At 40.0% G+C, this 27,304-nt stretch overlaps 2 protein-coding genes across 2 annotated transcripts; both read left to right on the top strand.

The window, feature by feature from the left end:
• Positions 1 to 6,142: 6,142 nt before the first annotated feature.
• Positions 6,143 to 14,397, top strand: LOC129263204 (uncharacterized). The gene is made up of 3 exons (XM_064100447.1): positions 6,143 to 13,324; positions 13,754 to 13,936; positions 14,236 to 14,397. Exons 1-3 carry the CDS (start codon positions 6,143 to 6,145, stop codon positions 14,395 to 14,397), a joined length of 7,527 nt encoding a protein of 2,508 aa, XP_063956517.1.
• Positions 14,398 to 15,281: 884 nt separating this feature from the next.
• On the top strand, positions 15,282 to 27,044 carry LOC129263215 (uncharacterized). The gene is made up of 9 exons (XM_054901132.2): positions 15,282 to 15,311; positions 16,268 to 16,600; positions 22,364 to 22,611; positions 23,314 to 23,442; positions 24,627 to 24,789; positions 25,107 to 25,152; positions 25,513 to 25,799; positions 26,499 to 26,514; positions 26,777 to 27,044. The coding sequence occupies exons 2-9, from the start codon at positions 16,354 to 16,356 to the stop codon at positions 27,042 to 27,044; spliced, it is 1,404 nt and encodes a 467-aa protein (XP_054757107.2). The 5' UTR covers positions 15,282 to 15,311; positions 16,268 to 16,353.
• Positions 27,045 to 27,304: the final 260 nt, after the last annotated feature.

The following is a 27,304-nucleotide window of genomic DNA, read 5'->3' as shown; positions in this document are numbered from 1 at the left end:
GTAACAATGATAACATTGTTGATGACATTGATCCGTTATGATTGTATTAATTTACTTGGTTTATTTATTGTTTCTAATGAAATAAACTAAATAAAATGAAAGATATTTCTAATCGCGCTTCGCTCTAGCATTAATTGTTCTGTAAGATATACAACACAACACTGCTTAACAATCAATTTTCAGGACTGTTATTATTATTATTACCCCGGCTTTAGCTCGAGCTGCCTTTCAGCGTTCATGCATTCAAGGAATTAATCCTGCCGGGTACCCATTTATCTCACCTGGTTCGAGTGCAGCACAATTTGGGTAGGGTTTCACACGCCAATACTTGTTAAGGGGTGCATTTTCATTAATATGGAAAATAAGTATTTAGGGTGCTTTTCGAGACCCCATGGTCGCGCATGGTATTCAGTCGTCAATGGAAGTACCCCCCCCCCCCGGAATACAAAGTTGCGCCAAATAAGTTTGGCAAAACATGGAAAGCATTTCTAGTCTAAAGCTGTGTATAGGTATCATCTATTATTTGTTATGTATGCGATAGAAGTGAGGTACATCAAAAGCGCAATCCGTGAAGCAAAAATATTTAATCATCCATTATTGTGGGCAAACATAATCAAAGAATGATGTCAAGGCTGTTGATAAGCATAATAAAGGTCCGCTTATCGGGGCTTTTCTTAGGCTAAATACTCAGCCTGAAAGCATTGTTTGCCTTGTTGTGTAGCTTATTATCTTTCGATTGGTATTTGATTTGTCAATTTCACTCTTCAATTTCTTGTGTACATATAATTCCTACATACGTGTACAAATAAACATGGTTCCATATGTTTGAAGGGGCTGCGGAACCGGGGGGGGGGGGGTTGAGGGGGCCTCAGCCCCCACTCCACTTTTTCCAAAACCGTGTACAAAAAAGTAAAAATGACCATCTGATTGTTATTGTAGCGCCACCACTCTGGCAGCAGGGTCTTTTATGACCGCTTAAGATTTCTGTGCCTAAAATTCTGTTTTTTCGTTGACTAACACTCAGGAACTTATATTTTTGATGTAATATTTACTTATTGAGCATACTGGAACTTTTTTATGAAGAATTCTCAGTCATTTTTTGTATTACGGAGAATTGTGTCTGCAGAAATTTGAGGTACTAGACGGCCTGGTCAGAATATTTGTTCACACAGGACTGCCTGATAAGCCTCCCCAGAGTTGGCCTTGGAAAGCACCCTACCAGAGAGCCATTTTTTCAGCAACGATCACTCATGCTTGTACAAGGTGACTCAAGTTGGGCTTCCATTGTCCTTGCTCTTTTATGTAGATCAACCTTAATGATCATCATTGACAATGGGACTTATAGCATGGCTCAGCTCTACGACAATGGGTCTTATAACACGGTCCAAGGCTACGACAATGGGTCTTATATCACGAACCAGTGCTCCGACAATGGGTCTTATACTATGGTCCAGCGCTACACCAAGAAGGAGCTATTCAATATCAAGCGGACAATTAGAAATAGTCCATTGAATAGACTGGAAGATCAACATTGGAAAAGGCTGAATGATCTTAACATAGCCCGAGTGCGAAAAAGCCGTGGTGGGGTAAACAGAAAACTTTCTGGGACCCATGCGAAACCACTAAGGCCTCTACCATGTGATCACAGAGAATGTTCTTTTCGACCTGCAGGCCCTAATCGAGGAATAAACAGGATGAATCTTATCATACCAACAAGGATACCATCAGATCCTCGAGTATCGCCTATACGATTCGCATTATGGAATGCAAGGTCTCTCAAAGCACGTGGAAAGGCATCAGCCTTATGCGACTTTGTTATTAGCAACCACATTGATGCCATAGCAGTGACAGAAACATGGCTCACTGATTCAGAGAGAGATGATCAAGCTGTGGCCACTATCCAAAGGACATTGCCTCATTTTAATATCTATCACATTCCTCGTGGTTCGAATGGGGGTGGAGTCGGTGTCCTACTTCACAAAGGATTTAATGTCCATCAGAATGGCTTGGCTAAGTTCTCCTCTTTTGAATACATTGATTTGACACTTTCGACTTCGTCGACATGCCAGCTACGTCTGATTGTTCTTTATAGGCCACCCTGCAGCAAGAAGAATGTGCAAACACCTGGAACATTCTTCCGGGAATTCTCGTCACTGCTGGAAACGATACAGTCGCTAAGTGGTAAAGTTCTCCTCGTCGGGGATTTCAACCTGCATGTGGACAGCAAAGAGAACCAGAATGCATCCACTTTTCTTGACACAGGTCTCAGTAACCATGTGCAATCGGCAACACACAAAAGTGGACATACTTTAGACCTTATCATCTCACGGTCTGAAGACAATCTAGTCTCAAATGTAGCTGCTTCAAGTCCACTACCATCTGATCACCACATAGTCACTTGTCATATACAAATGGCCAGACCGAAGGCAGTTAGGAAAGCTGTAGTTTCTAGGCTTATGAAGACAATTGACATTGAACATTTTCGTAAGGACATTTCTTCAAGCTCATTGCTTTTGAACCCATCAGACAACCTCGAGTCTCTTATCTCTCAATATCACAACGACCTGCGCAAGAAACTTGATGACCATGCTCCTAAAGGTGAGAGGCAGGTCATTCTTAGACCCCATGCTCCTTGGTACACGAATACTCTTCGAAAAACCAAGCAACAACGCAGACGCCAAGAGAGGAAGATGATAAAGACTTCACTCCAGGTTGATAAAGACATTTATGCTGCAAAGTGCAAGGCCTACAATGATCTCCTGAAAGAAACCAGAGTCCAGCACTATCGGCAGAAGATATTGGACTCTGATCAAAGGCAGTTGTTTCGGGTCATTAATCACCTTACGTCCCCTGAGGTAACACCTGTTCTTCCGGAGCATCACTGTGCTAGCAAGCTTGCAAACGAATCTGCCGATTTCTTCTTGCAGAAAATAGGAAATCTGAAGAATCTTCTGGTCTCAGAGAGAAATGAAAGACTGTCAGTCGATGTTTCCGAACCCATCGGTCCAACATTCGATGAGTTTGATTTGGTCCAAGAGGAAGAGATCAAACGTATCATCAAATCTACTTCGTCATCGACATGCGACCTTGATGCTCTGCCTACATCTATCATTAAAAGATGCTTGCCTGAACTCATTCATCCAGTCACAAAGATTGTTAATTTGAGCCTTCAGTCGGGTATCGTACCATCAGATATGAAGAAGTCCATCATGGTCCCACGGCTGAAAAAGTCTTCTCTGCCTCCTGAGCAACTCTCAAGTTACCGGCCAATTTCCAATATCAGCTATATATGCAAGGTGACAGAAAGGGCAGTCGTTACGCAGATTCAAGATCATCTACTTGTCCACGACTTATACGCAGAGACACAATCTGCGTATCGACCACATCATAGCGTTGAAACAGCACTCCTCCGCATACAGAATGATATCCTTTTTGCACTTGATCAAAAGAAGGAAGCTATACTAGTCCTTTTGGACTATTCGTCCGCATTTGATACTATAGACCATACCATCCTGGTTGATAGACTATCTCAACGCTTCGGATTTTCCGGGAGTGTTCTTGACTGGTTACAATCTTATCTGAATGGCCGCAGTCATACAGTAAGGATTGGAAATGCTGTATCAAAACAAGTAGATGATGCATGTGGAGTCCCGCAGGGATCGGTCATAGGCCCCCTCCTCTTTACTCTCTATATCGCACCCATACAGGACATCATCCGTGCCCATAACATGGAATCCATGTTCTATGCAGATGATACCCAAGTCTACAGCATTTTCAGTCCTGACGAGAGAGACTCTGTCATTACTAGAGTCAACAACTGCCTCCGAGACATCCGAGCGTGGTCTGCAATGAACAAACTGACTATGAATGACGAGAAGACGGAGGTAGTACATTTCACCTCAAAGTTCCTTTCGAGGTGTTGTCCCGATGTCAGCATACACGTAGGAGGTGAAGAAATACCCAGTAGAGAAGTTGCCCGAAACCTCGGAGCCATGATTGATCAGCATTTTACCTTGAAGGCCCATGTAAATAGAATATTCAATTCAGCTATGGCGGCCCTTCGGAAGATAGGAGGCATTCGGGACTATCTTGATCAGCGCACTGCAGAAATGCTTGTTCACGCATTTGTGACTTCGAGGCTGGACTCATCCAATGCACTGCTTGGAAATTTACCTGACTTAGAGATCAAGAAGCTTCAACGGGTTCAAAATATAGCCGCAAGGATAGTCTTAAAGGCCCGCAGACATGAGCACATTACACCCCTTCTTCTCTCTCTCCATTGGCTTCCTATTCATCTACGTATCCAGTACAAAATCCTTCTCTTAGTCTTTAAAGCATTGCATGGTAACTCTCCTTCCTACATCTCACACCTCATCAATTTCTATGTACCTAACAGAAAGCTCCGTTCTGCCAATCTAAACCTTCTCCAAACTCCCAGAGTCAACACCAAGTACTATGGAGAACGTGCCTTCACCACCCTTGCATCACATTTATGGAACTCTCTACCACCCCAACTACGTGAAGCCACCTCAACAGCTAATTTCAAGACATCAATCAAGACCTATCTTTTTTCATTGTTGTAGCGTAATATATTTTAATATAGTTTTACTCAATATGTTCAGTACCAAATTAATACCATGTAATGATATCTCATGTAATATATTATCATGTGTTAGCAAATAGAATGCAGTGTAATGTAAATTTAATGTATATTTCAATGTACCATAATACTTAGTTTAATGTAGAATAATATTTTGATTTAATTAAAACCATATTAACAATTCGCTTGATTTCTTATGTAATAAATAATTGATTTGTTAAGCGCATAGAGATCACGAATATTATGCGCTATATAAGTAAATTATTATTATTATTATTATTATTATTATTTTTCGCGCACTCTTCTAGTCAGAAATAACTGTTATATTAAAATACGACTATAAAATAGTTAAATATACGACTAAAATAACAGTTACACCTAGCTGACCCTATTAACTAGTCATATTTTGTTACTGATTTGTTTTGAGAGTGCATGGTCAGCCCCCACATTTGACTCACCCCCCCCCCTCTTCCATTTTCAGTAGGAACAAATTTCGCAAATGCTTAACAGAAGAAAGAATCTATTTTTTCATACTTTATTTATGTTAGTTTGGATTGATCGAAAACGCGCGCCGTGACGCCGTGAGTTGGCGTTGCAAGCCTTTGTGGCCTATACATTTTCCATTTTTAGATTTCGCTTGTAGCTCTGTTCTGGGTCTATAAAAGTCTGTGTATGTCGGTTTAATATCAATGTAAATTACTCCATGTTAGTCCTGGCTAGCATCGAATACATGGGGGGGGGGTGGTAAACAAAGTTTGGTTTTTAAAATAGGAGTTGTGTTCTTACTCTGAAAAATGAAGTAAAAATTTCCTCTTCCTAACATCGTTAAACATCCTATCTACCAAAACATGATGACTCGGAGTAAAATCTGACATCATACCTGACATAGGACCTTTATCTAGTGATGTGATACTGTGCTGATAGTTCCTTTAAAAATAACATAAAATTGTGATGTTCATATAATCTGAATTATTTCTTTTCTAAAAAGTAATTCATATATCCAACCAAAAACAATAATTTACAAAAGTTTTAGAATAATGCATTGTAAGGCTGGTTTCATTTTAGCACCAAACAGAAAAACAATTAGTAAAAGGTTCACACAGCTAGCTATGACATCCAAAAAATTAAACATTTCTTTTTCTCGGAACTACAGGTATGGCCTTTTGGACTCCACTAGGCAAGGCTGCTTTCCACGGTCATATGGACGTCATCAAATATCTGATCAGTGAGGGAGCTGAGGTCAATAAGGGGGATAACGGCGGTGGTACTGCATAACACTTGGCTGCTGAGAAAGGTCATATTGAGGTCATCAAATATCTGATCAGTGAGGGAGCTGAGGTCAATAAGGAGGATAATGATGGTTGGACTGCATTACACCGTGCTACTAACAAATCTCATATTGACGTCATCAAATATCTGATCAGTGAGGGAGCTGAGGTCAATAAGGGGGATAACGGCGGTGGTACTGCATTACACTTGACTGCTGAGAAAGGTCATATTGAGGTCATCAAATATCTGATCAGTGAGGGAGCTGAGGTCAATATGGAGGATAATGGTGGTGGGAATGCATTACCCCGTTCTTATTGGTACAGTCCTATTGACTTCATCAAATATCTGACCAGGAGGGGAGCCGAGGTCAATAAGGAGGATAATGGTGGTAGGACTGCATTACACCGTGCTGCTTGGAACGGTCATATTGACGTCATCAAATATCTGATCAGTGAGGGAGCTGAGGCCAATGAGGAGGATCATGATGGTTGGACTGCTTTACACTATGCTGCTAACAACGGTCATATTGACGTCATCAAATACCTGATCAGTGAGGGAGCTGAAGTCAATAAGAAGGATAATGGTGGTGGGACTGCATTACACCCTGCTGCTAACAATGGTCATATTGACGTCATCAAATATCTCATCAGTGAGGGAGCTGAGGTAAATAAGGAAGATAATGAAGGCGAGCCTGCATTACAGCTTGCTGCTTTGTTCGGTCATATTGACGTCATCAAATATCTGATCAGTGAGGGAGCTGAGGTCAATAAGGAGGATAATGATGGTGGAACTGCACTACACCGTGCTGCTAGCAATGGTCATATTGACGTCATCAAATATCTGATCAGTGACGGAGCTGAGGTTAATAAGGATGATAATGATGGTTGGACTGCATTACACTATGCTGCTAACAACGGTCATATTGACGTCATCAAATATCTGATCAGTGAGGGAGCTGAGGCCAATGAGGAGGATAATCGTGGTGTGACTGCATTACACCGTGCGGCTAACAGTGGTCATATTGACGTCATCAAATATCTGATCAGTGAGGGAGCTGAGATCAATACGGAGGATAATGGTGGTGGGACTGCACTACACCGTGCGGCTAACAGTGGTCATATTGACGTCATCAAATATCTCATCAGTGAGGGGGCTGAGATCAATAAGGAGAACAATGGTGGTGGGATTGCATTACACCATGCTGCTAACAACGGTCATATTGACGTCATCAAATATCTGATCAGTGAGGGAGTTGAGGTCAATAAGGAGGATAATAATGGTTTGACTCCATTACACCGTGCGGCTAACAGTGGTCATATTGACATCATCAAATACCTGAGCAGTGAGGGAGCTGAGGTCAATAAAGAGAATAATAATGGTTTTACTGCATTACACCATGCGGCTAACAGTGGTCATATTGACGTCATCAAATATCTGATCAGTGAGGGAGCTGAGATCAATAAGGAGAATAATGGTGGTGGGACTGCATTACACCTTGCTGCTAACAACGGTCATATTGACGTCATCAAATATCTGATCAGTGAGGGAGCTGAGATCAATAAGGAGGATAATGGTTGTGAGACTGCATTACACCGTGCTGCTTTGAAAGGTCATATTAACGTCATCAAATACCTGATCAGTGAGGGAGCTGAGGTCAATAAGGAGAATAACAATGGTTTGACTGCTTTACACCATGCGGCTAACAGTGGTCATATTGACGTCATCAAATATCTGATCAGTGAGGGAGCTGAGATCAATAAGGAGGATAATGGTGGTGGGACTGCATTACACCGTGCTGCTTTGAAAGGTCATATTGACGTCATCAAATACCTGATCAGTGAGGGAGCTGAGGTCAATAAGGAGAATAATAATGGTTTGACTGCATTACACCATGCGGCTAGCAGTGGTCATATTGACGTCATCAAATATCTGATCAGTGAGGGAGATGAGATCACTAAGGAGAATAATGGTGGTGGGACTGCATTACACCTTGCTGCTTCGAACGGTCATATTGACGTCATCAAATATATGGTAAGTGAGGGAGCTGAGGTCAATAAGGAGGATAATAATGGTTGGACTGCATTACACCTTGCTGCTAACAGTGGTCATATTGACGTCATCAAATATCTGATCAGTGAGGGAGCTGAGGTCAATAAGGAGGGTAATCGTGGTTTGACTGCATTACACCTTGCTGCTTGGAACAGTCATATTGACGTCATCAAATATCTGATCAGTGAGGGAGCTGAGGTCAATAAGGATGATAATGGTTGTGGGACTGCATTACACCGTGCTGCTGAGAGTGGTCATATTGACGTCATCAAATATCTGATCAGTGAGGGAGCTGAGATCAATAAGGAGGATAATGGTGATGGGACTGCATTACACCGTGCTGCTTTGAAAGGTCATATTGACGTCATCAAATACCTGATCAGTGAGGGAGCTGAGGTCAATAAGGAGGATAATAATGGTTTGACTGCATTACACCATGCGGCTAACAGTGGTCATATTGACGTCATCAAATATCTGATCAGTGAGGGAGCTGAGATCAATAAGGAGAATAATGGTGGTGGGACTGCATTACACCTTGCTGCTTCGAACGGTCATATTGACGTCATCAAATATATGGTTAGTGAGGGAGCTGAGGTCAATAAGGAGGATAATAATGGTTGGACTGCATTACACCTTGCTGCTAACAACGGTCATATTGACGTCATCAAATATATGGTTAGTGAAGGAGGTGAGGTCAATAAGGAGAATAAAGGTGGTGGGACTGCATTGCACCGTGCTGCTTGGAACGGTCATATTGACGTCATCAAATATCTTATCAGTGAGGGAGCTGAGGTCAATAAGGAGGATAATAATGGTTTGACTGCATTACACCATGCGGCTAACAGTGGTCATATTGACGTCATCAAATATCTGATCAGTGAGGGAGCTGAGATCAATAAGGAGAATAATGGTGGTGGGACTGCATTACACCTTGCTGCTTCGAACGGTCATATTGACGTCATCAAATATATGGTTAGTGAGGGAGCTGAGGTCAATAAGGAGGATAATAATGGTTGGACTGCATTACACCTTGCTGCTAACAACGGTCATATTGACGTCATCAAATATCTGATCAGTGAGGGAGCTGAGGTCAATAAGGAGGATAATGATGGTTGGCATGCATTTAACTGTGCTGCTTGCAACGGTCATATTGACGTCATCAAATATCTTATCAGTGAGGGAGCTGAGGTCAATAAGGAGGGTAATTGTGGTTTGACTGCATTACACCATGCTGCTTGGAACAGTCATATTGACGTCATCAAATATCTGATCAGTGAGGGAGCTGAGGTCAATAAGGATGATAATGGTTGTGGGACTGCATTACACCGTGCTGCTGAGAGTGGTCATATAGACGTTATCAAATATCTGATCAGTGAGGGAGCTGAGGTCAATAAGGAGGATAATCATGGTGTGACTGCATTACACCGTGCTGCAAACAGTGGTCATATTGACGTCATCAAATATCTGATCAGTGAGGGAGCTGAGGTCAATATGGAGGATAATGGTGGTGGGACTGCATTACACTCTGCTGCTTTGAACCGTCATATTGACGTCATCAAATATCTGATCAGTGAGGGAGCTGAGGTCAATAAGGAGGATAACGGCGGTGGTACTGCATTACACTTGGCTGCTGAGAAAGGTCATATTGAGGTCATCAAATATCTGATTAGTGAGGGAGCTGAGGTCAATAAGGAGGGTAATCGTGGTTTGACTGCATTACACCATGCTGCTTGGAACAGTCATATTGACGTCATCAAATATCTGATCAGTGAGGGAGCTGAGGTCAATAAGGATGATAATGGTTGTGGGACTGCATTACACCGTGCTGCTGAGAGTGGTCATATAGACGTTATCAAATATCTGATCAGTGAGGGAGCTGAGGTCAATAAGGAGGATAATCGTGGTGTGACTGCATTACACCGTGCTGCAAACAGTGATCATATTGACGTCATCAAATATCTGATTAGTGAGGGAGCTGAGGTCAATAAGGAGGATAATGGTGGTGGGACTGCATTACACTCTGCTGCTTTGAACCGTCATATTGACGTCATCAAATATCTGATCAGTGAGGGAGCTGAGGTCAATAAGGGGGATAACGGCGGTGGTACTGCATTACACTTGGCTGCTGAGAAAGGTCATATTGAGGTCATCAAATATCTGATTAGTGAGGGAGCTGAGGTCAATAAGGAGGGTAATCGTGGTTTGACTGCATTACACCATGCTGCTTGGAACAGTCATATTGACGTCATCAAATATCTGATCAGTGAGGGAGCTGAGGTCAATAAGGATGATAATGGTTGTGGGACTGCATTACACCGTGCTGCTGAGAGTGGTCATATTGACGTCATCAAGTATCTGATCAGTGAGGGAGCTGAGATCAATAAGGAGGATAATGGTGATGGGACTGCATTACACCGTGCTGCTTTGAAAGGTCATATTGACGTCATCAAATACCTGATCAGTGAGGGAGCTGAGGTCAATAAGGAGGATAATAATGGTTTGACTGCATTACACCATGCGGCTAACAGTGGTCATATTGACGTCATCAAATATCTGATCAGTGAGGGAGCTGAGATCAATAAGGAGAATAATGGTGGTGGGACTGCATTACACCTTGCTGCTTCGAACGGTCATATTGACGTCATCAAATATATGGTTAGTGAGGGAGCTGAGGTCAATAAGGAGGATAATAATGGTTGGACTGCATTACACCTTGCTGCTAACAACGGTCATATTGACGTCATCAAATATATGGTTAGTGAAGGAGGTGAGGTCAATAAGGAGAATAATGGTGGTGGGACTGCATTGCACCGTGCTGCTTGGAACGGTCATATTGACGTCATCAAATATCTGATCAGTGAGGGAGCTGAGGTCAATAAGGATGATAATGGTTGTGGGACTGCATTACACCGTGCTGCTGAGAGTGGTCATATAGACGTTATCAAATATCTGATCAGTGAGGGAGCTGAGGTGAATAGGGAGGATAATGGTTGTGGGACTGCTTTACACCGTGCTACTGAGAATGGTCACATTGACGTCATTAAATATCTGATAAATGAGGGAGCTGAGGTCAATAAGGAGGATAATGGTGGTGGGACTGCATTACACCGTGCTACTAACAGTGGTCATATTGATGTCATCAAATATCTGGTCAGTGAGGGAGCTGAGGTCAATAAGGAGGATAATCGTGGTGTGACTGCATTACACCGTGCTGCAAACAGTGGTCATATTGACGTCATCAAATATCTGATCAGTGAGGGAGCTGAGATCAATATGGAAGATAATGGTTGTGGGACTGCATTACACCGTGCTGCTTGGAACGGTCATATTGACATCATCAAATATCTGATCAGTGAGGGAGCTGAGGTGAATAAGGAGGATAATGGTTGTGGGACTGCTTTACACCGTGCTACTGAGAATGGTCACATTGACGTCATTAAATATCTGATAAATGAGGGAGCTGAGGTCAATAAGGAGGATAATGGTGGTGGGACTGCATTACACCGTGCTACTAACAGTGGTCATATTGATGTCATCAAATATCTGGTCAGTGAGGGAGCTGAGGTCAATAAGGAGGATAAACGTGGTGGGACGGCATTACAATATGCTGCTAGCAATGGTCATATTGACGTCACCAAATATCTGATCAGTGAGGGAGCTGAGGTCAATAAGGAGGATAAAGATGGCCAGACTGCATTACACCGTGCTGATTGGCCCGGTCATATTGACGTCATCAAATACCTGATCAGTGAGGGAGCTGAGGTCAATAAGAAGGATAATGATGGTTGGAATGCATTACACTGTGCTGCTTGCAACGGTCACATTGATGTTATCAAATATCTGATCAGCGAGGGAGCTGAGGTCAATAAGGAGGATAATCGTGGTGGGAATGCATTACACCGTGCTGCTAACAATGGTTATATTGATGTCATCAAATATTTGATCAGTGATGGAGCTGAGATCAATAAGGAGGATAATCGTGGTGGGACTGCATTACACCGTGCTGCTAACAGTGGTCATACTGACGTCATCAAATATCTGATCAGTGAGGGAGCTGAGGTCAATAAGGAGGGTAATCGAGGTGGGACTGCATTATGCCATGCTGCTTGGAGCGGTCATGTTGACGTCATCAAATATCTGATCAGTGAGGGAGCTGAGGTCAATAAGGAAGGTAATCGTGGTGTGACTGCATTACACCATGCTGCTTTGAGCGGTCATATTGACGTCATCAAAGATCTGATCACTGAGGGAGCTGAGGTCAATAAGGAGGATAATATTGGTTTGACTGCATTACACCGTGCTGCTAACAATGGTCATATTGACATCATCAAATATCTGATCTCTGAAGGAGCTGAGGTCAATAAGGAGGATAATGATGGTTTGACTGCATTACACCGTGCTGCTTGGAATAGTCATATTGACGTCATCAGATATCTGATCAGTGAGGAAGCTGAGGTTAATAAGGAGGGTAATGAATGTCAGACTGCATTACACTGTGCTGCTGAGATTGGTCATATTGACGTCATCAAATATCTGATCAATGAGGGAGCTGAGGTCAAGAAGGAGGATAATGATGGTTTGACTGCATTTCACCGTGCTGCTTGGAATAGTCATATTGATGTCATCAAATATCTGATCAGTGAGGGAGCTGAGGTGAATAAGGGGGATAATGGTGGTGAGACTGCATTGCACCATGCTGCTTTGAGCGGTCATATTGACGTCATCAAATATCTGATCAGTGAGGGAGCTGAGGTCAATAAGGAGGATAATGGTGGTGGGACTGCATTACACTCTGCTGCTTGGAACGGTCACATTGACGTCATCAAATATCTGATCAGTGTGGGAGCTGAGGTCAATAAAGAGGATAATGATTGTCGGACTGCATTACACCGTGCTGCATGGAAAGGTCGTATTGACGTCATCAATTTTCTGATCAGTCAACGAGTTGAGGTCAATAAGGGGGATAAAGATAGTCGGGCTGCATTACACTATGCTGCTGAGAATGCTCATTATGACGTCATCAAATACCTTATCAGCCAAGGAGCAGATGTGAATAAAAGAACAGCCAATGGCTGGAGTGTGTTGCACTGTGCTGCAACAAATTGCAGTTTTGGCGTCATCGAATATCTGCTCAGTGTTACAGGTGAGGTGAATCGAAACGCAGAAGATCAACACGCATTGCTCCCAAAAGATGACCCTCTAGAGGTGAATAAAGCAGACAATGAAGGGAGAACATCATTACACATCGCCGTTCAGCATGGTTACATTGACGTTGTTAAATTCCTGCTTACAAGTGGAGCACGTAGTGACACAGAAGACATTCGCGGCCAAACACCCTTACATCAATCGATTACCCTTGGGCATAGAGACATTGCTGGTCTGCTTATCGACAAGTTGAATGCTAAGGTAGGTCATGCATACACCCTGGGGCGGTATTCTGAAAACCGTGTTAGCACAAACACACCACAGTTAACACAATTTTCAGAATACCGCCCATGGAAATTTTACCGAAAGTACTGATACAAATTTGAAAAAAAAAAAGTTTAATCATTCTTCTTCTCTCTTTCATATTACAACTTTAAAAGCCTGGCTTTAAACTATATTAACAATTTAATTAATACCTGCAGACATGCATGTCCCTCAGCTGATCGAATATATCAAAGGCAGTAAAACTCTTGAAGAAAAACAAAGGTCATTGATTATCATCCATATAGAGTTCACAATTTAAGTTTAATACAATCTTATATACGACGAATATTTTACTGATGCTGCTTCTAATACCATTCACAGGAATGCTAATTTTCCTACTACGTTTATATAATTTTGTCAATCCAGAATGATTCAGTGGCCATCCATCTAGCTGTGATGTACGGACTTACATCCATCATTGAAAGGATGATTGCTAAAGGATCTGATATCAATGTACAGTCTAATGACGGTCAGACATGTCTTCATAAAGCTATCAAATTATGCTACCAAAAGAAACAGAATGTTGAAGGCACCGAAACACTCAGAAAGGTTAGTCTTGTAAAATACATTTGCCTCAATTTTCAGTGCACACTTGGATTTTAAAACATTTAAGTCAACTGATCATCATGGCATTTTCGGCATCCACTGCTAATTGCAATACGATGCATAACATTCAATTAAGATATAATGAAAAAGCATATAAGACTATTTTCACTTTATTAAATTTGTGAGAAAGTTAATATTTAATTCATACAATGATTTTTTATTTTCGTTGAGCCTTTCAAAAATCGGTATTTGAAGGTTGTATGTATAATTACCACACAAACTAAGTTATTCATCCGTTGCAGGTATCCGAAAAATACTACAGTGGCAGGTTATCTCCTGAGAAGGCATTGGTGTTCTATCTCTTGGAACATGGAGCCAGGATTGATATTAAGGATGGAGCAGGTTGCTTACCAATCCACTATGCAAAGGATGAAATGATCAGACAGATGATATTGGCAAGGTGAACAATTATTTTGTTTAAACTAAATTTCCGGTACAAACGGGTTCTGTAGTACATGTATTTTCATTTCAAAGATCAAGTCCACCCCAGAAAAAAAATCAATCAACCACAACATTGGAAATTTCATCACAATCGAATGTAAAATTATATGATATTTTGAAGATTTGCTTATTTTTCATAAAAAAAAAAGTTATATGCACAAGTCAGTGTCATGTGAATGAAAGAGTCGATGATGTCCTTAACGCTTCCTTTTATATGTTTTTTTTGTTTGAAATGTGTAATATTTCAATTTTACAGATTTGACAATGAGCACCATCCTAACTGAACCATAAAATTGTTAAAGCAATGGTAATACCACATGCTCGGGGTGGAATGAAACCTCTCTTCATATGAGAATAAGGAGAAAATCTGGAATATTTTATATAATGAAATACAAAGGAAATAGCAAGTGGGTGACATCATCAGTCCTCTCTTTTGCATACCGACCAGAATGTGCATATTGTACAAATGATACTTTTTAATCGAGCGAAACTTTAAAAGAGAAAACCTTATTTCAAACCCGATTTTGATTAAATATTCAGTGTTATGCTCGTGTGGAGTTTATCTTATATCATTCAACCTGTCTTTCTGTTGGAATGTTGTCCTTTCAATATTCACTGGGTTTAATTAGTTCGTGTAGCTTAAAAACACATAGTTTGCAATTTAAAGAGGCACACAATATGTGAATACATTTCATTGATGTATTTTCATCAGAAGTCCATAAAAAATTACGGTTTTCTTTTGAATATTCTAAATGATTGTAATGCAGTTCATATAGTAATTGTAATTACTTCGCAATTTGATGTTAGATGTTCAATGATTTTGTATTAATTGCTTACTGTAGATTACCTTCCTTGGATGATGTACAGTTTACTAAAGGTAAGAGCATTGAATAAAACACGAAATCGTCACCAAAGTCTTCGTACATGACTGCAATTTATTATTACTGACCGTCCATCGAAAAACATAGCACTGTAATGTGTATTAAAATTAGGAACAAGTGGTTTGTACCTATATTCCCACTATATGTATATTAACTTTGTATTTCAATTTTTCCGTCTTTTCATTCAATTACCTGTTTCCTCTCGTTTAATATAGTAATGTTCTTCCATCTTTGATTCTTCTTGCCCTTCCACTTCCTCTCTTTTCGTTCTTATTCTTCCTTTCGCTCTCGTTATTCTTCCTAACATTTCTCATAATACTTTACCTCCTATGTACTTTTATATTAAATCTCTCAATACATTTTCCCTTATTCATTTCCCGTATTCCTATCAACTTCACCTTTCGCGTCACCTTCCCATTCATTCCCATTCTTAATACTTTTTTAAGATCTGGAAATCAATATTCTGATTTTAGCATTGATTTTTTTGCATATATCTGAATACTTGTGAATCATATTGATTCTAAAACTTTGTAGTTTATATATTAGCAGATTTTTTAATGCTATTTTCTTTGATTGTGTTCGCTGACGTCTTGTCGTATGGTCAGTGTTCTGTAATCGTTCATCTTATGCTGTGTGATAACTGGTGCTTTTGTGTTTGGTGATACTGTACGATATGCCTTGCCTCATTGATTTTAACCTACAATTGTTAAAACTTTTGTCATTCGTCTTTATGCCTCGATTGATTCTTTTATTCCAAAAATAAACCATTTTGAACTGAATTTGAATAGCCGAGATCAAAACACAAGGCTTATACCATCTTTTGATAGGCCTATACATCGATCATGTATATTGTGAAAATGTTTGTTAATTGTTCTATTTCATTGCCTAAAATACAGTTTTGTTCTTCTATATTGTTCGTACCATGACCTTTGTTGTTCACCTTGTATCACAGATCGGCTATCCAACTCTTCTGATGCCTCGGTCAAAGTCAACAGAAATTCTAGTCAGGAAATCAATCTAGAAGACCTTGGAATATCAATGTACCTTTCTCCTGGAGCGGTTCCACCTGATGTTTCTTGTCAGATCACCCTAACCATCCTAAGAGACAATCCTGGTATCGATATCACTGAAGGAGAATCAATGGCCTGTTATGGGATCAAGTGTGACCCTCAACCTTTGATCTTCAACCAGCCTGTTAAGATCACTATACCACACTCTTCTTTGGTCGTCAATCCAGAGCAGGTGAAACCAGACATCGTTTGTCGTGTGTGGGACTCAATCAAGGGTAAGTCTACGAAGACTGATATTGCAGTAAGACAATAAACGTATCGTTGGTAACAGTAAAGCATAGGGGCTTTTTTTTTTCTTAAAATGACCTTGATGCTACTTACAAAATATCAAATTTGACATTTTTAAGATCATCATTACAATAAGTTATTACAAGTCGCATCGATCGTAATCATTCTCACTATTAACGGCGTGGTGTCGTGGCCGAGTGGTCTAAGCCGCCCGACTACACATTGAAAGTTCGGGGTTCGATTCCCGGCACGGCCCTTCATTGACCGAGGCGTATTTCTATGCATTTCTCTTTTATCTTGCATCAAATTGTTTCAAGTTATATTATGAGTCAGAGTCAAACAGAATAACACAGCTTCTGTATAGTCGAGAGAGAAGCATTTAATAAGTACTAAAGGTTTGTAGCGCCCTCTTTTGGCAAGATCATTACATGCTCCTCAAATCTCATAAACATGCAGATATTGTAACATCCTCCCTTCTTTGAGCTTTGTGCTAGAAAAAATGTATATAATTACAAAAAGTATCAATTTTAAACCAAACAATTAAATGTATGTAAAATGTTTCCAAAATATATGTCCAAAATACCAGTTTATGAGACTTTCACATTTTTTGTAGTTGCACAATTATAATACTTGCAAAAAAAATAATAATTGAGTTCAAAACAGTTCTTCCGGTTGCAAACAAAATGATTTTAAAGTCCAGGTTAAATTGTCCAGGTTGATTTCACAACATAAAAATAAGTCCAAATAAACGATTTGATAGATGAGTTGGTTGTTGGTTCAGTTCTGACTTCAAAATTTGCTTGAGTTAAAGCAAAAAAAAAATGTTTAAGAAATGTTAGCGTTCAGTTTGTTTATTTCAGCATTCACTTTCTTTCCTTCTTCGGTTTAAATGTTCAAAACGTAACAAAATCCCTCATCTTAAGCGGTTCGCGTCGCTGACGTCTAGATCGTCTCAGGGAAGCTGGGTTGGTTGGTTCCATTTCTGAGGTATTCAAGTTTGCATCACGCGACTTCTCCGGACTGTTGATATCCGCGGTCTGTGATATCTGGGTCCTGGTATGGGAAGTATGGCGCTCAGTAGTTGGTACATCAGGTTGAGGATTACCATCAGAACGTCTCCAGTTGTAAAGAGCAGGACCAGTGTCATGTACATCTTGTGGTTCAGATGTGGCTCTGAGGTGTTCTCTGTTCCTTCTGAGAACCTGGCCCTCACAGCGAACTTCATAGGAACGGTCATCCAGTTTCTTAAGGATAACTGCTTTCTTCCACTTCTTGTCATTGTTGAATGGCTTGACTCCTCCTATTGCTCCTGGTGAGAGATCTTTCAACTTTCTTGTATCTCTGTTGAAATACTTTGCTTGACGTTTCTGGCTTTCTTTCAGTCTCTCAAGATCAGCCTGTGGGTTGCGATCAGGTGCAAGCAACCGAGTCGAAGTGGGGAGGAGAGTACGAGTCCGACGACCCATGAATCTCTGGACTGGACTACTCTGGATACCTTGTGTAGGGGTGTTGCGAATGTTGAGTATTAAGGCTAGATCAACATCATCTCCAGTATCATTGCATCTTGTAAGTACTCTTTTTGCAGTCTTGACAGCAGACTCTGCTTTGCCATTAGCTTTGCTGTTGTATGGAGAGATGGTATTATGCTTAACTCCAAGCTTTTTGGCAAATTCAGCAAATTCGTTAGAGGAGAAAGGAGGACCATTGTCAGATACGATGATTTCAGGTACTCCATATCTCCCAAACTGGTGTTTCAGTTTCTTGATGACTGCAGGGGCAGTTGTCCTCTGTAGTTTTTCCATCTCAAAGAAGTTTAAGTAATAACAGACCATGATAAGATATGTGTCATTACTATGATGGAAAATATCAAGTCCTCTCTTGGCCCATGGTCTGTCAATAATCTGGTGCGACATCAGAGGCTGGGCAGGCTGTGAGATAGAGTTTTCTCGGCATGTGGCACATGTTTGAATAAATTCCTTGATTTCGTTACTCATGCCCGGCCAGTAGAGATGATCACGAGCTCTCCTCAAAGTTGACTCGACACCATTGAGACCACGATGTAACTCCTCTTTCATTTTGTGCCTGACTTGTTTTGGGACTACAAGCCGTTCACCCTTGAAGATTAGATCATCACTGACAGAAAGGTCATCTCTGAAACCAAAGTACGGGGTGAGTGACTGAGGAAGTTGTGACTTGTGGTCTGGTTACCCTTCAAGAATGGTGTCTTTGAGTTGGCAGAGAGTAGGGTCATTGGCAGTCTGTCTTTTTATCTCTGCTATCTTGTCATCAGGGAGTGCCAAGTGGTTAACATCATTCACCACTTCTAGATCATGTTGTCCACTCTCATAGGGAAGAGAAGCACGGCTAAGAACATCAGCCAGAACGTTTTCCTTGCCCTTGAGATATCTCACTTGTATGTCATATGCAAGAGCTCGTAGCAGTAACCCTTGCAGACGCTTTGGAGCTCTATCCAGGTGTTTCTTGCAGATGGTTTCAAGAGGTTTGTGGTCAGTGAACACATTTATTTCACGGCCATAGGTGTATTGATTCCATTTCTCCAGTGCAAATACTATACCAAGCATTTCTTTCTCAGTGACAGAGTGTCTGGATTCAGCATCACTCAGCATTCTGCTAGCATAGGCTATCGGTCTACCATCTTGTAGCATAACCGCACCCACGCCTGTGGAGCTGGCATCAGTCTGAATTTCTAGCAGTTTGCTATGATCGTAGAAGGCCAACACAGGTGCTTGCACTAGCATCTCTTTCAACAGCTTGAAAGCTTTGTCGTGGTTGGAGTCCCAAGTCCACGCTGAGTTGTTATGCGTCAAGTCATTGAGAGGTTTCATCACATCTGATAACTTAGGTAGGTATCTGGATAGGTAGTTTACCATCCCACGCAAACGATGGATGTCATCTTTGCAGGAAGGATCGCTCATGTTCAGGATAGCTTCGATCTTTGATGGATCAGGTTTGATTACAGAGTTGGATACTATGTGGCCAAGGAATGAGATTTCTTTCAGTCGGAACTGGCATTTCTCCTTGTTCAACACAATGCCAACAGCTTGACATCTCTTCAGTAGACAATGCAGTCGGGCATCATGCTCAGCGTCACTGTTGCCCCAGATGATGATGTCATCGGCCACACAGCGGACTCCAGAAAGACCATCAAGTGCTTGGTGAAGCCTCTTTTGGAAGATTTCACTGCTGACTTTCAAACCAAATGGAAGACGTTTCCATCTGTACCTTCCCAAGGGTGGGGCAAAAGTCGTCAGTAAACTAGACTCTTCATCTAACTTGCAGTGAAGGTATCCGTCTTTCAAGTCACAGATTGAAAAGACTGTAGCATCTGAAAAGCTGAGGTAGAATATCATCTAAGACAGGTAAGGGATAGTGCTCCCTCTTACGCACGATGTTGAGAGGTCTGGGGTCTAGACAAACACGTACTTTACCAGATTTTTTCTGCACCACAGCCATCTGATTTACCCAATCAGTTGGAGAGCTGACTTCTTCGATGATGTCTTTTGCCTGAAGATCATCAAGTGCATCCTTTACTTTGCCTTTCAAGGATTCATGGATGATTCTAGCTGGGCAAACAGTAGGCATTGCATCATTCGTAACTGTCAGATGAACAGGACTTCCAGGCAGAGTGCCAATTGAAGAAGACGAGAACACATCAGGATGCTTGTCAGGAATTATCTCAGCAATGTCCTCAGGAACTATGCTGCGTACTAGCTCAAGGGAATCATAATGAACAGTAATGAGCTGCATCTTTTCCCCTGCTGTTTTGCTCAACAGTGGAGGTAGATCTTCCTTTACTACAATGTATTCAACTTTGTATTTCTTGCCAGTAGCAGGATTTCTGGTTATCACCTTACACTTGCCAATAGCATGAGTTATAGCTTTGTTCCACATAGATAGACGGATGTTTGCACTCTGAACTACATCCTCCTCTTTTAGATACTTTTGTGGAAGAAGATTCACTGTTGCACCTGAGTCCAGTTGGAACGGTACCCTCTGATTGTTGATAAGCATGTTACAGATAATTGGCTCTTTGTCCATATCCACTGCATTAATTTGCACAAAACTAATGCTTTCAGCTGAGGATGAGTAGTCATCATCTCCGACATGGTGAACATTCCTCGTCTTGCACACTGAAGATCCCTTGAAGTGATTAGGCTTACTGCAAGCTTTGCACTTTTGTCCCCATGCTGGACAGGACTCTTTTTTCATCTCATGAACCCTGTTACAGAACTTGCACTTCTTAACCTCTGATTTACGTTTCTGTAGATCTTTCCCTTTTGGTTTCTATGCGCTATTCTTTTTCTTCCAGACTTTGGGAAATGTCTCTGTCCAACTTTATGTATGTCTTCATTCTTTTGACTCAGAGCTTTCATTTGGACAGAAGTAGCCTCTACAGCTTTACACACGTCTATAGCAGTCGTGAGGTCAAGGTCAGATCTCGAAATGAGTAGTTCTCTCATTCGATCATCACGCACACCGAGTAGGACACGATCAACAAGCAGCTTGTCTTTTATAAAGTCACAGAATCCACACGTTTTGCTCATCATAAGAAGAACCGTGACATACTGCTCAATGGATTCACCACTCTCTTGATTGCGCTGGTTGAATTTAAATCTCTCAAAGAATTCCCTGCTCTCCCCAAAGAAATGTGTGTTAAACTTGTCCATATAATCACAGAACATTTGATGCTATCAGCCTCAGTAGCAAATTTCATGCCATTGTAGACGCGAAGACATTCCGGTCCAACACTGTGAAGGAGAAGGGCAGTCTGATAACGATCAGGTTGTTGAGAGAGATTTGTAAGAATAGAGTAATTTTCCCATTGCTGGCTCCACATTTTCCACTCCTCTGCGACATTATGCCCAGCAGACGCATTAAAATGCCCAGGGGTTGAATGGAAGGCTTAGCAAAAGTAGCTCCATGTGGAAGCTCGGAAGGAGACCCATCACTATGATTATCAGTCATCATGCAATCAACAGTAGTAACAGTAAGTCAGAATGGTAATTCACACCAATACTAATAGCAGCTATGCTGAATGTAGAAAACAGTACACCGACTTACATATGTGGGACACATGCAGGAATGACTCTCAGAAAGCTGGCGAAATCCAGGTCAAAACACAGTTTGCAGATGCATAATAGAGTTCAGACAGAAGAACAATAACTGTTCTACGGAAATATGTAACTTTTCACCGCTGCCATCATGTTTCAAGTTATATTATGAGTCAGAGTCAAACAGAATAACACAGCTTCTGTATAGTCGAGAGAGAAGCATTTTATAAGTACTAAAGGTTTGTAGCGCCCTCTTTTGGTAGGATCATTACATGCTCCTCAAATCTCATAAACATGCAGATATTGTAACATCCTCCCTTCTTTGAGCTTTGTGCTAGAAAGAATGGATATAATTACAAAAAGTATCAATTTTAAACCAAACAATTAAATGTATGTAAAATATATTCCAAATAAAGGTATGTAAAATGTTTCCAAAACACAGATGAATGAAAATGCTTTGTGCATTATTGATACCAACGTGTACACATGTTTGTTATAAAAAAAAAAATCAACACCGCAATGTCTTCATTCAATACATTAGCTTCCTTCAGCAGCTAATTATGTCACTAATAATACCGTTTCTGATAATTATACAGTTAATAACCATTGTGACTTTCTGAAAGTCGTGATGAAATTCATTCCATTGATCTTTTCTCTTTTCGGCATTGGTAAAACAAGATCTACCGAAAACTCTAAGGAAGCAATCATCCAGCTCACCAGACAAACCACCATACTGCAGACTGTACAAGAAACATCTTGAGTTGTACATTGGCCACTGTGCGGAGTGGTGGGTTCTGATTCCTCTTGAACAACAGGTGATCCGACAGCAACTTATTTGTACTCCATACGTCCCATACAGGATCGAAAGAGGAAAAGAGCTTGCAGTTAATCTTCAGTTGTGTAACGACCTACCTGGAAACGAAGCGGTCAGTATTAAACATCGTCGCTCCATATAAGTTCAGAATTATAATTCATTCGCCAAATAAAAACAGCTCTGAAAACCCGAAGATCTTTATCATTTGAGAAATTGTTGATTGAAAATTTTCCACCCTCCAGCCAGATGAGCTAGGTGAATGTTTGCGGGTAGAACAAAATTACTTGAATGCTATTGGTTGACGTAATGATTTGAAGCGCTCTGAACCATTTCACTATTATTGATAGTATTATTATTTTTATTATTATTGTCATTATCAATCTTAATATAATTATCACTGTCATAATCAGTATTGCTCTTATCATCAAAATTATTATAGATAATTCTGCTTAAAGATATTAGCACCGTTGTAAATAAAAATCAGGATTTTTTACACATTCATCAAGAAAAGTAAACTTTTCACATCTGTAATTGCATGTTGATAATAACATTAATACACAATATCAATCATTTCAACGGTTGTGTTGGCTAAGCTGGTAGAGAGTCCGATTCACAACCGGTGGGAAGTCGGGAGCTCCGGCCGCGTCAGACAAATATATAGCGCTGCCGCGCCGAAGATCAATTGGGCAGGCAAAATTAGTCTTCGGAGTTTCTGTACTCCAGATTTCTAGTTAGAATTATAAAATATGAATTTTGATATTTTTTCTCATTTTTCAATAATTGAAATTAAATATAATCGTTATCATCTTTTTAGGCAACACAAGAGAAGTCGAGACAACAATCTTACCATAGATGTCATCGCTCGGTCCCTTTCAATGTTGAAACAAAGGCTGGTGACGTCACAATCACGTGCCATCGTGAAGGAGGAGAAATTGAGAGCCAGGTAATTAAGCTTCAGAACTTATTCGATAACCATAAAACAAATAAGGTGCTCTTAGCAATCAGGCTCCTTGTTAGCATGAAACTAATCCCAAAGCGATTTAAAGTACTCACAAAATAAGGCATACGGGTCGCTTTTTTGGAAAAAAAAATCTCTAAACATGCGGTATGGTTTTATGCTGGAAATTCCCTAAACATGGCCCCAATTTTTAGATACTGGCCTTAAACATGGGTCCATATTCTCCTCCAAATTTGGGTGATAACTTCTTTTATTTATTATTTTTTGCTTGTCAAATTTTATTAAAATCCCTTAAATAAAGGGTACACTTTTAGCCGAAATGACTCGTAAATATGGGTATGGGTTTTAAACCTTCAGCCGCACACCCCCGTCCTAACCAAATCTAAGTATCCCCTCGCCAGGGGGCTCCTAGAGAGTAAAAATCATTTACTAACGTATGCTTACTTTCCACGGAGCCAGGGATTCCTCCCCATTCATCTGCACGTACCGCCAAAAAACCAGAAACTTTCGCCCCCGAGATTTCTACGGTATCGATTTCAATTCAATTTCAATTTATTTCATTTTCAACAGAACAAAGTAATGTGGCGAAATAATTACAATGAACTTATACAGACAAAATAAATTGAGGCATGTACAATGATATTTACCTATAAGTTAGAGTAAAACATTTCATGTTTAGACAAGAATTCATTAAAATAACGTTACGGACGCATGCGTCCGTAACGTTGGCAAAGAACAATGAGAAACAAGATTGCAGTGTCAAGTTTCCCCCCGTCTTTTCATAATATTTTTCTCGTTTTTAAAATGAATTCTTGTTTAAAAATGAAATCGATAGCGTAGGAATGTCGGAAATGAAGTTATATCCCACTTACATAATTTAGGGCTAGTTCTTTTAGAAGGAAGGTCAAAATCTCGGGAAAAATCTCGCGAAAGTTTCTGTTTTTGGGCGGTACACGTACATGAATGGGATGGAATTCCTGGCTCCGTGGAGAGTAAGCATACGTTAGTAAATGATTGTTACTCTATAGGAGCCTCCTGGCTAGTACCCCCCCCCCCCCCCCCGGTTTAAATAATACCTTTTTTTTTATGGTGGATCAAAGCCTGCCGAAACGGCACAGCCTCTTGGTGATTTATGCATTTCTATTCTGCTGCTGGATTTTTCCCAACAGATCGTTTCTCTTAGGGACCTTCTAGCCAAGATAAGCCAATGTATATCGATATACGTTCCACCCAGTGAAGGCGATCTAAACTTTGCAGTGATTACCATAACAATTACACAGGCCGGGAAGCTTGGGATTTCACGATCTATTGCCTTTGTCATCAGATATACAGGTAGAATTTCATGTTTGATAATGCAATGATAAAATATTTCTTATTTTAATCACCAAAGCCTTGGATAAGGCGATGGATTCAAGAATTACCCACCATGTCACTCAGCTCCATGAACTAAATGAACGGTATTAAACCAATCATCATTACAAGGTGTACATATTCATCCATTGACACTATCGCAGACAGCATAAGCATAGTTTATATGATCTGTTAATGCCGAAGGTAATTTCTAAATTATGAAATAAAGTATTATCATTGTAAACAGAAAACACAGTGGAATGCTTGTTTTATGACTCTTCATTTTCTCTCTGTGTTAGATGGACCTCTGTGCCAATTTCTCTCCGAACAGACAGACTTCACTAGGTAAGTTTCCATCGGATAACATGTTTTTCCTTTCTCTTCTTTTTTGAGGAAGCTCAGATGTTTGTTTAGAAAACAGATATAAAGATTTATTTCATTTCACGTAATATGCTTGTTGACTCGATAGGACGGATGAAGACATCAATAATAATTATGATCGTGAACTATCAGTCAAGTTCTCACAACGGCAACGTTTCAACGAAGGATTTTAATATTACATTGCCACGCCATGGATGTATAATTGTTTATGTGATATATAGGGAAACTGTTTTAATATGTAGTAATATAGATTCATTGATATTGAACAACTGTACAGTTCTTTGATATTTCAGCCTTGCCTTTTTATTTCAATCCATCTTCTAGGACACTCCAAGAAGTAAAGAACAGTGACCTACAATCGGACGTAGACTTTCTAACAATAGCCCAGACAATGGACGTAAATCAGTTCTATGATATGGGCATAGCTCTTGGTTTCACCATAGCCGAGTTGGATCGGGTAGAGTACAGGAGATTCCGAGATAGGCAGAAAGCTACCTATGACATGCTACTGGCATGGAGAGGGAGACAAGCATCTACCCAAGCAGCAAAGAATACCCTCATCACAATTATAGAATCATTCAACTCATCTTCAAATGATACAACTTTCCCAGGTTGGAGTTAGTGTTTGTTGATTTTACTTTGGTTTCAGTCTTTTTTTTATAATACCTGTCGTGTCTAAAGAGATTGATAAACATTATTTGTGTTACTAGTTTCAGAATAATTACTTTCAGCTGCATGATGTAACTGCATCTTCGTTTGTAAGAAATCGGAAATATTGCTATAAAATGGAGAGTACGGATATCTGACAATTTCTTCCAATAACAGTACATATATTTTGCAAGCATTAATTTATTTTCCCATTATCACAAAAAATAGTTGATAATAACATGCAAATTGAGTAGCGTTATCCTTTATTTTCGCATGTGGATTAAACTATTGGATTTAGTCTAGTTTTTCATCGTCCGTAAAGGGGTAAGTAATAATTTTGTTTTACTAGTTTCAGAAAAATGCTTCTAGATTCATGGTGTAACTGCATTTTTGTTTGTAAAATATTGTAAGGAAAATCGACAGTACGGGTTTTTGGCAATTTTTCTCAAGTGGTACTACCGTTACTCTTGTAGAATTACATGCCAAAATTCTTTATCTCGTTTGTAACTTAAGATCGTATAGGTTTGCATGAGGAACGACATACTTGCTAACATCTAGGCAGCATACTAATAATTAAGTTTATTAGTAATTTTTCTTTCATAAATTTATTTTTCTCTTCTCTTAACATTGCTCTCATCTCGGATTCGGCTACGTCCATCAAGATATTGACCCAACTGAGTAAGTTTCTTTAGTATGCAGTACGTTTTAGTGTAGACAAATGAAAAAAACAGCAACTTCATAAATGGAATGTGTGACTATTTTGCTTTACTAAAAACACTGAAGATTAATGTAAATTAGTTAAAATTTTAATTTGTCTTTTAAATTAAAATAACGCAAACTTGTCAGTTTTCTTAAAATTTTGTTTATTATAAAGTTAATGCATGTCATGATGGTAACAATTACTGATAGTGAATTTCATGATTTCAATCCAATAATACAGAGAGATTCCTGACTGCACGCTATTACAATTTTCCCGTCACATTAACAAAGAGAAATTCTATGAGATTGGCAAGCAACTGGGATTTGACGATTTAGAGTTACAGCACATCGAGCATCGTTCCCTGTACAATAGGAAGGATGCTAACATTCAAATGCTCTCGATGTGGAAAGCATCTCAAATATCATCAGATAAACCGGATGAAAAACTGAAGATGGTCTGGGAATCTTTAAATGAGGCTTCAAACGTGACGGACATGAATGGTATTTAAAATTATTTAACGAAAAGGAAATACACACAAAACGATAAATGTGGCGGCAAGTTCTAGTTTAGAAGTCGATTTCAGTTCAGTAACGCATTTTAGTACGTTACTGAACTGAAATCGACTACTAGAACTTTTAAATAAAAAGGTTCATGTGCACGATCCTTTTTACAGCATAATGAGAAAAATCACATTCTAATTTATACATTTAAAAGTTGCTAGGTGCTTTTAAGAAAAAAAAAAAACACGCATAATAATTGAAAGGCAAG

Source organism: Lytechinus pictus, chromosome 6 (assembly GCF_037042905.1).
Source record: "Lytechinus pictus isolate F3 Inbred chromosome 6, Lp3.0, whole genome shotgun sequence".
In the NCBI taxonomy this organism is placed as follows: domain Eukaryota; kingdom Metazoa; phylum Echinodermata; class Echinoidea; order Temnopleuroida; family Toxopneustidae; genus Lytechinus; species Lytechinus pictus.
This window is presented reverse-complemented; position numbering and strand designations above follow the sequence as displayed.